Source organism: Sander vitreus, chromosome 1 (genome assembly GCF_031162955.1).
Source record: "Sander vitreus isolate 19-12246 chromosome 1, sanVit1, whole genome shotgun sequence".
NCBI classification, from domain to species: domain Eukaryota; kingdom Metazoa; phylum Chordata; class Actinopteri; order Perciformes; family Percidae; genus Sander; species Sander vitreus.
This window is the reverse complement of record NC_135855.1, coordinates 39,684,198-39,701,389: the sequence shown is the minus strand read 5'-3', so window position 1 is coordinate 39,701,389 and position 17,192 is coordinate 39,684,198. Positions and strand designations below refer to the sequence as shown.

General features: G+C 38.7%; 1 protein-coding gene across 1 annotated transcript; it reads left to right on the top strand.

The window, feature by feature from the left end:
- The first annotated feature begins 2,030 nt into the window (after positions 1 to 2,030).
- Positions 2,031 to 12,237, top strand: LOC144521293 (up-regulator of cell proliferation-like). Its single transcript, XM_078255814.1, is given in 6 exon segments — positions 2,031 to 2,063; positions 2,341 to 2,415; positions 3,467 to 3,533; positions 3,994 to 4,068; positions 5,677 to 8,717; positions 8,719 to 12,237. Coding segments are annotated over 4 exon segments (4,773 nt in total). The 5' UTR covers positions 2,031 to 2,063; positions 2,341 to 2,415; positions 3,467 to 3,487; the 3' UTR covers positions 10,330 to 12,237.
- Positions 12,238 to 17,192: the final 4,955 nt, after the last annotated feature.

Sequence of the window (17,192 nt, the reverse complement as noted above, 5' to 3'; positions counted from 1 at the left end):
TCGGGGAAGACCATGGACTAGGTGGAGGGACGTCCAGCTGGGAGGAGGTCTCGGGGAAGACCCAGGACTAGGTGGAGGGATTATATCTCTAACCTGGCCTGGGAACGCCTCGGGATCCCCCAGTCGGAGCTGGTTAATGTGGCTCGGGAAAGGGAAGTTTGGGGTCCCCTGCTGGAGCTGCTACCCCCGCGACCCGACCCCGGATAAGCGGACGAAGATGGATAGATGGATGGATGGAAATTTTGCGGTGTTGTTTTACTGATTTCGTGAAAACCGCGCTGCAAATATCTTATTCAAATGATAGCACACCGTTCCCGGTCATTACACATGTTTTGATGTATTTTGTGTGCATGTGTTGGCAATGCTCCGTGACCAGTAGCGAGACAAAAATGTGGCGGAATAATAAGTATGGGGGATAATAGTCATTGTGCCGATTGCTGCTATTGCAGCACATCAGCACACTGAATAAAGATAATGGAACTATGACTACAAATAGTAGTTGTAGTAGTTCATGGCGTAGCAGGGCACTGAAGGGCGTTACAGGGCGTAGCAGGACATAGCATGGCACAGAGCAGGACCACGGCAACAGCTGCAACCATGATTTAGGTGCCATCCTAATCCAAGGAAAACTGCTGTGCAAAAACACACACACACACACACACACACCATAAAGTGCTATAGGTAGGATTGCGTAGATCCAGGACTTCTCAGTCCCTCCCCCGTTTCCGCCAAAGCCCAAAACGGTCTCCTAAGCCCCTCACCCCACAAGGGAGAATGAATGTGTGTGCATGAGCAGTGACTGACACGTAGTTAGACACCCCCCCTGGCCCTGATTGGTGCATCTGAACAGTTAGACACCCCCCCTGGCCCTGATTGGTGCATCTGAACAGTTAGACACCCCCCCTGGCCCTGATTGGTGCATCTGAACAGTTAGACACCCCCCCCTGGCCCTGATTGGTGCATCTGAACAGTTAGACACCCCCCCCTGGCCCTGATTGGTGCATCTGAACAGGGAGCTGTGGACACTCCAGGCTGTAGGTGGAGCCTGAGGAGCTGGATTGTTTTTTAATGACCAGCTTCATGTAGTTCTACTGGAACATAGGGTCAGTTTCAGCAGATATGACAGAAAGGTAGTTTTAGAAGTCTTACCTGCTGCACCTTTAACCTGCAGAGTGGAATTTTGGAAAAAATAAAAGGAAGGAAGGAAAAGTCAATTTCATAATGAAGAAAACGGACGTGTGAAGACAAAACTGTAATGTATGTGGCCACAAAGCAACACATATTAAACATATAGCATGTGGTAGGTCAGCAGGGAGTTCAGACTCTGACAGAAGTACATATGAACACAACTTCAGACTCTATTGTTAACGCAGCAATGTCTTTATTGGTAATTTTGCCATCTTTGCTCCACACTGCATTTCAGGCGCTTTGGTGCTGTGATTATCCAATCAGCACGGCTTTGCTCGCTAGTGTCCTCTACTTCTATTGATTAGCTTAGTTTAGTGATAGCGGTAATGTATGTAATGATGTACTTAAAATAAAAGTAAACATAAAAACAAAGAAGAAATTTGAATACTGATTTGGACGTTGATTACAATGGCAACGGTTGAAGCTTCAAAGCATTTGGGTCAGCCCTAGTGTAACAACATACAGTACATTTAATGTGCTATATGTGCTGGTTTAACTATAAAGTGTCTTTGAGTACCATGTAAAGCACTATATAAATAACATGTATTATTATTATTATTATTACTACTACTACTACTACTACATAACAACCAGACTAACTTGCTCCCAACAAATAACTCCAATGCACGAACAATATTGTTGTCCTTTAACAGTGTGCTGGTAATGTTTTTAAAGAGAATGTGAGAAACAAATCAGTCAGCATGATCAGTCGGCAGTCTGGCTGTCAGCATGAAGGAAGTGAAAACACATGTCATGTGACTTCTGTGAAACAGACTGTTTATGAGAAGAGAGGCTGTTGGTTTCGGTTTCTATGTGCAGTATAAAAACCACAGCTGATCCAGACAGCCCCAGAGTCTCCTGCCGGCTGATGTCAGGTACGTTTCAGTGGAACTTTATAACCTGGAACCATTTTAGTGTTTGTTTTAATTTGAACTTTCATCCAAAATATATTGCAATAACTTACCTATAGCTATCAAATGCTTGACACTAAATTGCATGTACGTTTATCTAATAAATGACAGACTTAGGATACTTTACGTGCAGTTTTTTAATTACCTGATTTGATTGTTTGCAACTGTTCTGCAAAGAATTACAAAGAATACAATGTTTTTGCTTCTGTGAAAGTAAAGAGATATTTATTTTTTCATCAAGGTTTGAAAGCACAGGGGAGTTAAAGGAAAAGTCTGACCATCTCTACACTGAACCCAGAAGGACAACAACGTGCAGGTACATTCCCATTTAAACTACATATAAACCAATGATCAAATGAATGAAAGAAATTCAGCACAAAAAATATCTATATATCTATATATATAATTGTAATATAACTCATAAGTCAAAGTGGGCAAATGGTTGTGCTACAAAGTTCGGTTACACTTTACTTGAAGGTATCTACATAAGAATGACATGACACTGTCATGAACGTGTCATAAACATTATAAACAAGCCATAAACGTTTATGACATAACGCTTCTTTTAGTAAGTGTCATTCTGTTTTTGTCATGACAAGTTAGGGTTAGGGTTCATGTGTCATGACAGTGTCATGTCACTCTTATGTAGATACCTTCAAGTAAAGTGTTACCCAAACTTCTCTAATACAGAATCTGTTGGTGTGTTTACACCAACATCAACATCTCTGCATTACAGAATCTGACGTTGATTTTTCCGTTTACTCTGGAGGGTGTTGGTAGTCACATTGTACACACAATAACGCACAAATGCACACACTAATTTAAACAGATTTGGCAGAGAAAGATCAACGCACTGCTGCTTCAGAAAATAAGCAAATAGACTAAACTTTACCTTTACCTCTTTGACAACAATACCAACGCTGCAAATAAATCAAAACACAAATAAATTAAGAAACACACACGCAACACAAACAATTTGACAACATATACAGTATGTGGCATAAACCGTGCATAATTCCTACGTTAGGTGTCTAAATCCAAACTGGTTTCTTTAATATAATATTTTTCATATTTTCCCAGTCCCAGTGAAATGGAAGTTAGAGCGTCTCTAGCTTTTTTACGGTGACGTATTACGTGAAACTAATAGTTGAGCGGTGTACAGTTACAAAACATAATCTTCAAATCCTAAAAATAATTTAGCACAATACAGAGCTAGAGGCGATTGTACGCTCACACAGTCAGTCACACACTTCCTTCACCTGTTTGATCAGGAAAAGAACAAGGAAGAGATGAAAGGGCGGCAGCACTGTTTATCTGCATGTGTTGTACTGTAATTAATGTTAGCTCTGTGCTGCTGAACATTGCAGATTGATTGATGGGTGGAGGTCATGTTTGGTCAAAATTGGCTCCCCAGAGTGTCCTTCCTGGTGTCAGGTAAGTTTCAGTGAAACTTTATATACTGGAATCATTTAACTCTTTTGTACTTGGTCAGTGTTTTCATCCAAATATATTGCAATTACTTACCTATAGTTAATCAAGTGCTTGACACTGAAATTGCATATAACCATATCTAATCAATGACACACTGAGCATACTTCATGTTCAGTGTTTTGACTGATCTGATGTGATTGTGATTGTATTGTATTCTAATGCACTTGCACATATACTGTGTGTTATACGGTAATGCAGAAAACGTGACCTCCGTGCTTCTCGTGAATGTAGATGTATGTTGAAGTGTGGTACCTGACGGTAATTTATTAAAGAACAGCTAAAGCTAAGATAAGCCACCATCACAATTATTTGAAATTTGTAACTGATCAGCAAGAAATTACGAAGAATAGCTTACAATGGTTTGTGTAAAACTAAAAATATAATTTTTTATTGTTATCTTTAGGTCCAGAAGCACAGGGGAGTAAAGAGAAAAGTCAGACCATGTCTACGCAGAATGCAGACGGACAACATCCTGCAGGTACACCCCCACTTAGAATACAAAAGATATTTTTAGAGGGGGAGCGATTGATGCATGTAGTAATTCATTTTCAATGAGTGGGAAGCTGCAGGTAGGTAGGGCTATTTTCTCAACAGTTATGACATAAACAGTAGGGCTTTCGCATGGCACAGCAGTGGCACAAGACTGTATGTATCAAGTAATGTTTTGTATAGTTTTGACTTAAATTAGGCTATAAAGTTAAGACTATGGTAATTAAGCTCACTTTAGATATCAACAAGCTTAAGTTTAGGATTGACATTTCTTTTTATTAATGTGATTCCCTGTGATTAGGGATATTTGATACCATAGTCAACTTATGTCATTCAGTTGTACTGCAGTAGTGCACAGAAGCCATGGTTAACACGTATATACTGTAGCACTTGGCCTTTACTTGCATAGCGCTTTTGTGGGTGTCTATTTACAATTTTTTTTTTTAAAGTAGTGCATTGAGACCCTGCAGATCCAAGCTAACATGCAGACAAAGTGTCGCTTACCGTCTAAAAAGACCTTATACAGTAATGCGCCAAGAAACAAAGTAAGGCACCAAAAAAGGCAAGGAAAAAGAAGAATGCAAGCTAGCAGACATGGATGTAAAACAATGCAGTTTTTAAATATTGATAAACTTTGGCTGTGCTGATGTTATATGAAGAAAGAAATGCCTTCAACACGTGTCAGACCTCAAGGATACACACAATGCTTACAGAGAGTAACACTGAACAGAAACATGACTTTGGTTTGTTTACAAAAAGAACTCCAAAGGGCACATTTACATTGGGCTCCTTCAACATGCATCCTTTCAAAAGTCATAGTTAGAAATAGTTTATTTTATCTAGGGATCAGTGATTGAAAATGTATAGCCACTACTAAAATACTAATTGCATAACAGACTAAATTTGTTGTTTTTACATGTACTAATAGGAGTATTTCAATAATGTGGTAAATGCACTCATGATGAAGATGGATGCCACCGTCATGTGAGTTCAATGGCCCTCACTTACGAACGAACCTTACGAAACGTAACCGGCGTACGGTCATTTCCACGCAAAGCTCGGCATTTATCAAAATGGACGTGAGCGGAGGCTACGATCAAATCTCACGTCAAGTTTAAACTTGTGTACGCAAGTTTTCGAGTCAGTGTATCTCGTACATCGTAAATTGTAGGGGCGAGGCCTCAAAACCGAGAATATATTTAAATACGATTGTTTCCAGCCGCTGCATTTATCAATGGACGACCATTCTTACGCTCTGATTGGTGTGATACGAACGTTTCATAAATCACACATGAAGCCTGTCATGAGATGATTTCTGCGCTTATATCTGCGCTGGTTTCTGCGTTAGGTTGATAAATGAGGGCCATTGTGTATCAACCTTTAGCCAGCAGGCAGTTAGCTTACAAACCTGTACACAAACACAAAACGTAAAGAAACGCTGATTTTTGATTCAGAGGGAGTTACAAAGTCATTCCTCCCAGGTGTTATTCTCAAAGAAACAGCATGTAACTGTAACTCACACAAGCACACACAAACACACAATACAATATGGGCTACTTCGTTAATTTCTAAAAGTGATCTTCTTTCTCTTTGACAGTCCTACTCAACTTTCTCTCCAGAGTTGGACTGGAGAAATTTTATCCTAACAAACTCACTCTTCGGTCTCTCTTGGAGATCAACAAAAACAGCATAAATGAAGAAGCTGTCTCATCTGTGAAGGACATACCATGGGGTTTTCTCAGAAAACTATTTAAACTCAATTCTGAATGCAGGAGCTGTACACAATTATCAGACAATGATGATGATGATGATAACCTTGACACTTTAGATGACCCTGTAGGGGATAGTAAGGTCAACCCTCTCGACCTCATAGTAGCACTCTTCCTTTGTGCTGACAGCTTCTTGCAACAGGAACTGGCCCTCAAGATGTCAATGTGCCAGTTTTCCGTCCCACTGCTGTTGCCCCATGGCAATAACAGTCAGAGTACCCTGATGCTTTGGGCTCTGAGAGACATCGTCAAAGAGTGGTGTCCACATCATTTGTCTGAATCAAGAGGGTTTGTCGAGAACAACATTATCCAAGCAGATATTCCATTCTACTCCTTTGTGCGACTGAAAAACTGCAGTTTATCCAAGTCCCAGTGTTTGAATCATGTTCTCAGCTTTGGTCAGTACAACAACAATATGTTCATACACAGAGACATGAAAGGAGTAGCACATGAAAGAAACATTGCCAATAGTTTGGTGGAGGTTTGCTGGTACCTTCCCAGTGGGACTGAAAATCTTGACAAATTCTCAAATCCAGTTGCCTTCGCCAATTTGCGTGGAAACATTTGTGAGTCACTCGCACAGTTCACTTTTCTTTTTCAAGTGTCCACTGCTACCTTTGTATTCCTGGACGAAGTTGAAGAAGAGGAGCACAAGATTCTGACTTCTCTTCAAGATGTCAAATCCAAACTGTTCTTCATTGTTAACCGCAAGGAGGGGAATGTTACAGAGGATATGGTGTCTGTCAACAAAATACAAAAAGAATTAGACTTACCAAAGACCAGTGTGAAAATCAAAGACCCAAGGGTAAATGTTGCAGGGTTTTCAGATAAATTGTGTACAGCCATCAAGAAATCCCTGACAGATGTAACAACCACAATGACAATTGAAAATATGCTTGAGAGAGCTGCTGAACTTGGTCTGTCAGTGGATGAACGCACAAGTGACGAAAAGAAAGCAGCTCAGGAGATTGTGAAAGGAATTGGGGTGCAGCATATACAAGACTACAAGAACCAACAACTTCATTTGCAAGGCGTTAACTGGAAAAGGTTATCACAGTTAGAAATGGAGGAATGTAGGTTACAAGAACCTGGTGATCTAGAACTGGAAGAATATAAATCTCAGCTACATGTAGAAAAACAACAGATTAAGAAGGAGCTTGGCAAACGCAAACTATCACATGCTATGAAGAGTTTTATTGACCACGTATCTACAACTGACAAAGACAAAAGAGATTTTTTCCTAAAGTGGATACAACTTCAGCTTAATGCACATTTGCAGACTGCCATTCAACTACCTTTATTGCGTCACAAGTTGACAGAGCAGAGCAACAAAGAGGAGACAAACATAAACGAGATGGCACAGCTGGAGCAGGCTTTGCTGGATAACTCTTTAGGAATAGAGCATTACATGAGAGAGATGGGACTGATCTATGAGGTTTCCTTGCAGTCACGAGACACTGCTGATGAAATATCTCGTCTCCCTGGTTTGGCAGCTGAAATGCTGTTGGATGGATATCCTTTAGAGCTCTTAGATGGAGATGCTTCTAACATCCCAGAGAGATGGGTTACAGATGTGCTAATGGAGCTTCACAGGAAGGTCGGAGAGAAGAGCAGACTGCTGATATTGACGGTGTTGGGTGTTCAAAGTAGTGGGAAGTCAACACTCCTCAACACCATGTTTGGTGTGCAGTTTCCTGTCAGCAGTGGCAGATGCACAAGAGGAGCTTATATGCTCTTCCTCAGAGTAAGTGAGGATATGCAATGCCAGCTGAAGTGTAACTTTATAGTTCTCATTGACACAGAGGGTCTTAAATCTCCTCATTTGGCACAACTAGAGGACAGCTATGAGCATGATAACCAGCTGGCAACCTTTGTGATTGGCTTAAGTGATGTCACCATTATCAATGTCTCAATGGAGAACTCAGCAGAAATGAAAGATGTCCTGCAAATTGCAACACATGCTTTCTTGAGAATGAAGGAAATTGGTAAAAAGCCAGTTTGTCATTTTGTGCACCAGAATGTTGGTGGAGTCTCAGCTCACGCAAAGACCAAGACCGACAGAAAACTTTTCTTGGACCAGCTCAATGAAATGACTCAAATTGCAGCCGAAATGGAAAAACAGCCTGCTATAAAAGCTTTCACAGATGTGCTGGACTATGACATAGAAAAAAACACCTGGAACATCCCAGGACTCTGGCATGGGACCCCACCGATGGCACCAGTAAACACAGGTTACAGTGAAGCTGTAGCAGATTTAAAGAAAAATCTTTTGGAGACAGGGAAAGGAGACACAGGCTATGAAGTGTCACAAATCCCAGAGTTTCTAGAATGGATAAGAAGTCTCTGGAAAGCAGTCAAATATGAGAACTTCATATTCAGTTTCAGAAACACTATTGCGGCTCATGCATACAACAATGTCTGCAAAGAGTTCAATCAATGGGAATGGGAGTTTAGAAAAGAGATTCTCTCCTGGCAGACATCAGCAGAGTGGGATATCTCATATGGTGACAACAAATCTGATCTCAGTCATTTGAATGAATTAGTCCAATCAAAAAAAATCCAGGTGGCAGAAAAAATAGCAGTCCAAGACAAAATAATGAAGCAGAAACTGCAGGAATACTACAAAAGGAAAGACAGACATGTGAATCTGATAGAGAAATTCAAAACTGAATTTTTCAACACTATCAGTAGTCTTGCAAATGAAATCCAAAGATCAGTAGACAATAAATTGGATTGTGCACTCGAGCTAAGAAAAAGTTTAAAAGAGGTTCAGGACATTCAAAGAAACAACAGAGGAATGATTGAAGAACAAGTTATGAACCTCTTGAATGACTGCAAACACCAAACACTGACTGACGAAGAATTGGAAAGATGAGTTTGAAAAGATGTGGGCTAAAGTCACTGTAAATGTGTCCGGCCTGAAAGAACAAAACATACCAGGAAGCATCTTCAAACAGTTGAGAAAACAATTGTTAAATCATAATGTCAATGAGGAATTAGATAAGATTGGAGACTTAAAAGACATTGTGAAGGAACCATTCAAGGTAAAAAATGAACACTTGAAAACAAACCTGATGAAAAATAAAGACACAAAAAGAGAGATGCAGAGCTTTGCAGACAGTGTTATTGAGTCTTGCACACGGTTTGTCCATGATACTGCAAAAACAGAAAGAGACTACAATGATTCTTTTACAAGGGAGCTTCTGGAAAAGGTGGATTTATCTCTTCCACAATGGAGCAAGCATTGCAAGCCCCAGTTTGAGTTTAACCTGAAACTTTACATTTGTGGCATTGCCTCAAGAGAGTTCCTTCACATGCACAGAAGATTCTTGTCAGGTAGGGATCCAAAACTTCAGCTGGAGAACAACAAGCCTCAGTACTTGTCAGATTTTCTTGATTTATACAAAAAGAGAGATGATTGCCAACGAAAAGCAAATGATTTTGTCAGACTTTGTATCAAACCTGCTGTTGAAGAGTACATCAGTAGATCTCTGGGAATACAGATTTTGGATCAGATTTTGACAAGTTGCCATTCAGCAGAGTACAGGTCACGCTCCTTTTTCCATTACAACATTCAGAAAGAGTTGCTGCAAAAGGAAGACTTTGAGAGCTTTGTCAAGTACATTTGTAAGTATGAGATATATGTTAAGGATTGGATATTTCAGTACATTCTGCGAAACATGTCAATAGACAAAACTTTGTGCAAACTGAAGAACAACAATCTGCAGGTCATAGTTAACAAAATAACAGAAGCAACACAACAGGCCTCAAAAGGAAAGGATGGTGTTTTGCTGCCAGATAACCAGGAAAGCATCACAAAGCTCATCAACAACATGCGCAAATATTTGATCAAAGACATCTCAATTTCAGAGGAGGCTGAAAAAACCACCTTGTTTCAAATCCAAAGCACATGTCATCCATTTACAAAGAGCCTTATTAAATCATTGGGTGAACTGAAGGAACAGCTGCAGGAGGAATTCTCAAACTGTGAAGACATCACTGAGACTCTGAACAAACTTCCAATCAAACCACAAGATGAGCTTTTCAAGCGGATGTTTGGCTGTGGACAACAATGTCCATTTTGCAACGTTCCTTGTGAGGCTGATGGCAAAGAACACGAGAAACATCATGCAGCTGTTCATCGGCCACAAGGTCTTCATAGATACAGGGTTGTGGCCACTGAGAAGCTGGTTCCAACACTGTGTACAACGAGTGTGCACAGTAAATGTAAATTCAAAAACGCAGACACTAACTGGAAGTACCATCCTTATCAGAAGTACACCAAGTACTATCCAGACTGGCACATTCCTCCTGACGCCACCATCGAGGCATCGGACTACTGGAAGTATGTCCTGGTTCAATACAATGAAAGATTTGCTCGAGAATACGAAGCCAAACCAGCTGATGTTCCAGAGGCCTGGAGGAGAATCACAAAGGAACAAGCACTGAAGGGATTAAAAGAAGCCTTCAACATAAAGTGAACAACATACCATCATGAATATCTTTAAAACAAAACAACATTGAAACATGGAAGATCTTTTCATATACAAATGTAAAGAGAAGACCAAAAGGAAACAGGAACTGAAGACGTTAGGGCATTCAGCAGAACAAGCAGTCAAGACAGATTAATACTGTTGGAAAATGATCAACTTTCCTGCAAAATAATCTTTACGTAGAAAAGTAGAAGTTATCAGCCTAATGTAGTGTAATGAAAACATCTCAAATATTTTAGAAGCTGCGCAGGAAATAATGTAACTATGACAGACTATAAGATGTTATGTTTTATTTTTTAGTTTAGGATTGCAATAGATGATTCAAACAAGTTGCAGAAAATGAAATGCTGTAAATAGTTATGTTAGACTTTTAAATCTATTCTATACTTTATATTTATTACTTAATTCTTTTTTGTTTTTTGAAGATTACAAATGTTCTTTTATCACTCGACTGTAGGCCCTCAAGCACATACATGGTGTGCACAATTATGATGTTGACAAAGATCATTTAAAAGAAGTTATGTTTTGTTTTCATTTTTTTGGTTGTGATCATTAGAAATGTTTTAACCTATTTTCAGGATGCTGTATGTCTGTTTATAATGACTGGTGTTGACAATTATGATGCTGAAAATGTACTTCAGAGATCACCTGGTGAAGGACATCATGTCAACGCTTATTGTCAGTTTTTGTTTTTGGCTACTACTGTTTTTTTTTCCTTTTCTTCATATTTTTAGATGCACAATAATGATGATGTCAGTGATAATAAGGATTTAAAAGTTTTGTTATAGATATGCCAGCATGGTTCATTCATTGGGACTTTGAATTGACTTACTTTTATTATTAGTACAGTACTACCTATTATTACTTACTCCATTATTTACATTTGTATAGTTTTATTTCTCATCGTTCTTGCTTAATTTAATCGGAAAAGTAACTGATATGTGCTTAGAGGTAACAAAAATCAACAGTAGTTGAAATATGTTGATGCCAGATGATGATGATGATGATGATGATGAGTTTAACAAGTAACAAATAAGTTAAAATGCTTGAAATAGTTTATTATTCTTTTTTGTTGTGTTTTTAATTTAGTTTGATTATGATTACAGCTCTATCTGTAATGACTAGTGCTAAAGATGCTGATGTTGTTGATGATGATGATGATGATGATGATGTTGAACTACCAAAGCCATGTGAGACAGATGTTTTCTAACATGTTTAATACATCTTTAATCTTTGGTATTATTTTACTTCTAATATGTAGATGTTGATGTGTATTTGATAAGTCAGTGAATGAGAAATATTAAACTCATTACTTTGTGCTGACCTGCTTTGTTTTTACCTTTTAAATATTTACAATTTGTTCTTGTTTTATTGCTTTTAAAAGAAATGTTAAACAAACTTACATAAAGACGTGCGTGCACAGAAATGATGATGTAGGCCTTAGTACAATGATCATGTGATGAGAAGTTTCACTTACTATTATTAATGTTGCTACTTTTTAATTACTTATTCCACTATTTACATTTTTACAGTTGTATTCTTCAATATTCTTGCTTAATGTAATCTGAAAAGTGTGCTTGGAGAGTACAAAAAACAGCATTAGTCGAAATATATGCATGTTGATGCCAGTGATTGATGTGCAAATAATGTGGCATCCTTTCACATGTTAATGATTAACTTGTTAACAGATGATGATGATGATGATGATGATGTGTTGAACAAGTAACAAAGAAGTTAAAAAGATGGAAATACTTTGTTATCTCTAACTTAAACATGCTCTTATTGTTTAGGATTATTCATTTTTGTTTTGTTTTTAATTTTGGGCTAAAGATGACTTTGTAGATGATGTTGAACTATAAAAGCCATGTGAAATAAATCTTCTCTAATATATCATCATCATTCTTTCATATTTTGACTTTACTTATTTTTTACTTCTAGATTTTAGGTATAAGCAAAGCAGTTTTATCTTTTGATGTGTATTTGATAAGTCAGTGAATAAGAAATATATATGTTGGCGTATTTGTTGCTCATGATTAAAGCTTTAGTGCGTAACTTTTTGATATTAATGAACGTCTGTTACATTCAAGCCGTTGCCAAATGAGTTGCTACAAAGCTAATTAAGACTATCAGCTCCACACAACTCTCTCTGTATCTCTCAGTATGACTATGTTCACAAGATTGGGGCGTCCGGTGACTTTCCCGCGCAGAAACTCGAGTGAAGATAATGACCTCTTCTGAAGAGTCCACCATGTTTTTTTAATCCTCTGTGTCCTCCTTGGCTACTAGCAACTGTGTGGAGGATGGGGGGGGTGCACGCTCACAGAAAGCTTGTATCATGTGGACGCGCCGACAGTGTTGTTGTCATTTCTTAGAATTCCTCATGGGGGAGAAAAAAACTACGCACTATAGCTTTAAATATGGTCTTAACCAGCCAACAGTGGGGAATACTGTTAAACATGTTAAACTTCCGACTTAGGTTGTTAGACAGACGAGTTAATCAAGCTACAAGGACGTTGAAAAGTACAAAATTTGGAAGATGTGTCATATATGTTGGCAATTTCTGTACCATTTTTTGTTGACTACAAATGTTTAGAAGTAATAATGATGAGCGAATTGATAATGATGATGATGATTAATGTAAAACAAAAATTGGAAATAAAAACCTAAAATGCTTAAAGGCAAGTATTGGGTATTAAGTTTACAAAGTTCTACAAATGATTTTGCTTAGGTTATAGTTTTTCTTGCTGCAACCATCAATCACTATTTTCAGCTGTCAGAAGTTCCTTAATTTCCATTGTGCATTGCATTCTGGGATAATAGTGTCTATCAACACCAGTTTTACATTATTACACCACCACTGTCTTAAAACAGGTTTAGATTGTTATTGTATCCAACTAGGACACAATGTTAGAAAACATGATTGTATGAGTAGTACAGTTATATGCAAGAATACTGCATCTCTCTCAAATATAATGGAGGTGAATGAACTTTCCGTTGTCTTGCACACATCCAAAAATTGCACAGAAAAATGTCTCTTGTCTTCCCAGAAACAATGTCTACAGTTACTCTGGACAATCAAAATAACTCAAAAAGTGAATGCAAGAAAGTAGTAGTAATACAATGTTGTGAAATTCAGCCACCTGCCACTTGAGGGCAAAATAAATGAGAGACTACACAATCACAATATTAATACTCCCTGCTTTATCACTGGCCGATTTGCTCTCTTGTTTTAGGCAAATACTACTTTTAGTTCTCGTAAACTGACAAAACTGAGTTGATGAGAAACTGTGTATACATAGGTGTCAGTGGCGGCTTGTCAATGGAGGGCGCTGGGGCCCCGCCCCCATCAATATTCCAGAAATATAAATGTATACAAAAATGATATAAAAATTAAATAAAAATATAAAATAAAATGGTTTACTCATACGATGTGCTGGCTGGTAGTAAGAACCTCAGCATTTAATAAAAAAAATGGCTTTAATCGGTTAACTATTTTCTATGTTTCAATATGTTTCGAGGTCGCTGCGTCCCTGGTGAATCAGAATTGGATACATTATTATTTTATTATTATGTTATTATGTTATTTTATCCAATCCGATTGCTTCTCGACACCTGTCGTTCAACTTCACGCTACTAGCGCAGGCGATACCGTCACTCCGCCAAAACCTTGCAAGCTGCCTGAGAACTCACACAGTGACACAGATCACTTTTGTAGAGGAAATTAAGCAGTTAAACCAAATTCTGTCATTGATTTACAAAAAAAAAAAACCTTTCACAAGACGATGGCAGGAAGAAAAAAAAAGAGGATAAAGGATAAAGGGCGAAGCTACCTCGCAGCTACACGGAGTTGGCTGGCTGGATGTGATGTTAGCAATGCCTTTTTTTTTTTTGCTTTCCCTGTATTTCATTTCAAAGTGTCAGCACTGAGGTTTTGTCGACAACAACAGGGGGTAAGAGTCAGAAGAAACATCTCTCTGAAAAATGCAAATGTCATGAAAGTAGTCGCAGACATCTTGATAATAGCATGAAGCTAACGTTTTTTGGCAGAGTTAGCATTGCTGAACAGCTAGATGAAGGCTACAGGATTGGCATTAGAAGGCACAAAGAAGAGGGGACTTAAAATGGACACATACTGTCCAGGATAATAGACTGTGTGACATTTTGTGGAGCCGACAAAAACAACGTGCAGGAAATATTTTTTGAGTTCATCCCTCTGCAGTCAGCTACAGCTGAGTCCATTGCTACTGCACTAAAAGGGCGTCCTGCTACTATCCTTCCTGAGGATCAGAAAAGTAAGCTCATCTGCCAGGCATATGATGGGGCCAGCGTGATGAGGGGTGCCACTTCAGGTGTTCAGAGGAAAATACAAGATGTGTACCCAAATTCCCACTACATCCACTGCTACGCACATTAGCTCAACCTGATAATGCAACTGGCCACCTCTCACATATCCAAGGTGAGAATTTATTTTTCTAACATTGGTGGATTTGCCAGCTTTTTTTCCCCAAGTCACCCAAGCTGACATGTTTTCTGGATAAAGTGGTTGCCCATAGACTGCCAAGATCCAGCAACGTCAGATGGAACTGTCATAGCCGTGCACATCAATACTGTTTTTGAGGATCTCATTTGCTGTTTTGAGAGCATACAAGACTCAGGTGACTTTCTGAAGGAAAAGAGAACAAAATGTATGTTCAAGTAGTTAACATGCTTTTTGGTAGTGAGTGGGAGGATGTAGTTAAAAAAAACTCAGTCAGAGTCACTATCTTTTTATGTTTGTAACTTCAATCTTGTATCATATTGTCTTGCTCTTCTTAAATACAAAATACATAGTTGTTTAAATAAAGTAGTGCTGGTTGTTTTGCCCAGTTTGAAAGTACTGCTTTGTATTTATTTGCCCCCCCCCTCCTAGGCCTCATAGGTCTCCACATTCAGGCTTGTTGTTTTGGCCTGCATGATGTTGGCCATCATACCAAATGAAGACTCTAGTTGAGGGCCATGAAAAGGCCATAAAGCAAAGAGTGCTATCTTGACAAGTGTTGGCTACCTCAATGTTTGTCTTACTGCATTCCACCACAGGTCAACTCTTTTGTCATCTATCATTGGTGGCAACATCATGTCACTTGCATATCTAAGATGAGAAACAACATGGTACATTTTCATTTTGTGCGCAGAAAGTAGACATTTTCCAGCACTCCACGTTCAGTAAAATATCTTTTCACCTTGGTCTTACTGTGATATCCTATTTATTAATAGAAACAATGTCTACAGTTACTCTGGACAATCAAAATAACTCAAAAAGTTAATGCAAGAAAGAAGTAGTAATACCATTTTGTGAAATTCAGCCACCTCCCACTTGAGGCCAAAATAAATGAGAGACTACACAATCACAATAATAACACTCCCTGCTTCATCACTGGCCGATATGCTCTCTTGTTTTAAGCAAATACTACTTTTAGTTCTCATAAACTGACTAAACTGAGTTGATGAGAAACTGTGTATAGGCTGTCATAAACACTGTATGGGACATAAAGTCTCACTTACCATTCTGGAAAACAGCCACAAGGGGGCACTCAAAGCACACGGAGTCAAGTCAAGTCCACAATGAAGAGGTTAGATGCACAAAAATCTTGCACACATTACCTTATCTATTCAACGAACACAGCTAGTCAGCATTGTTAAGCCAAGACGTTTTATTTAACCAGGAAGTCCCTTGACACAAAAATCTTTTTCCTGTTGGAGACCTGGCCAAGTCTGTAAGGTTTAGACTTGATGAAATAGCATCATTCATGACTGAAGAGCAATGTGTGTCTCACTTTCCTAAGAGGATCTTTATTTAGTATTAACTTGGAAGTTCAGCAGTTAGTTGTTGCTGTGCTGTAAGTGATAGCATCTGACTAGCTTAACTGTGGCTAAGAAGTTTAAAACATGGCTGCATGCTATGTTGGACATATTAACGCTTGTGTTGTCTTCCGTGGATTTGTTGTCCTTCCGGGTCAAAAGTGAAAACTAACTTTTTTTGATGCTTTTTCCAGCATTTTTTTGTCAACTTTTTTCAACACTTTTTTATTCATGGTCAATAATCCTAATTTAAATGACATTATATCAATTTTTTGAGTTTAAAAAAAAGTATATAGTTAAGATCAGAAGATGAATCACAGTTCATGTCAAAGTTTTAGTCAGGAGACCATTACATTTCTTTTTTTTCAAATGCTATAAAATTGAATAAAACGCCCAAAATCTATGGAAGTAATCATTACTTTTACCTATGAAGAATGTTGTATGGCTTCCATACAATGTACATGCATGTGTCCAAGTTATTTTTTGGCAATTTGGTAAAAGAAACCCACAATTCTGATATAAAAACAGGTCAAATTTGACCCGAGAACAACATGAGGGTTAAAGCAAGCAGTTTCAGCTGGACCACAGCTAAAATGCTTATAAATGTTTAATGACGTTATCTTATAAGTAACGTCTTCCTCACTAAGGCATGGATACCCGACCGGTCCCAACCTACCGGTCCCAACGGGTCCCGACGGGTCCCGACGGTACCCGACGGGCCGGGCCGGGTTCGGACAGATATTTAGAAATGATGGTCGGGTTCGGGTCGGGCTTTGTCACATCAGCGCGATAAGGCATTTGTTGTAAAATGGTGCTGCAGCTCTTTTAAGAGAGCTCATTTCGTGTGTAAAGTGGGCAGAAGAGAGATAGAGAAAGAGGAAGCAGACGTGTAGATGCGACCGGAACAGAGTTGGTGGAATAACTTTAAGTTTTGTACACAGTGTGTGTGGTGTCTGAGATAAACCCCAGACTGAAAGCCAAGTTCATTCATCTGCTCACCAGAAATGGGATTT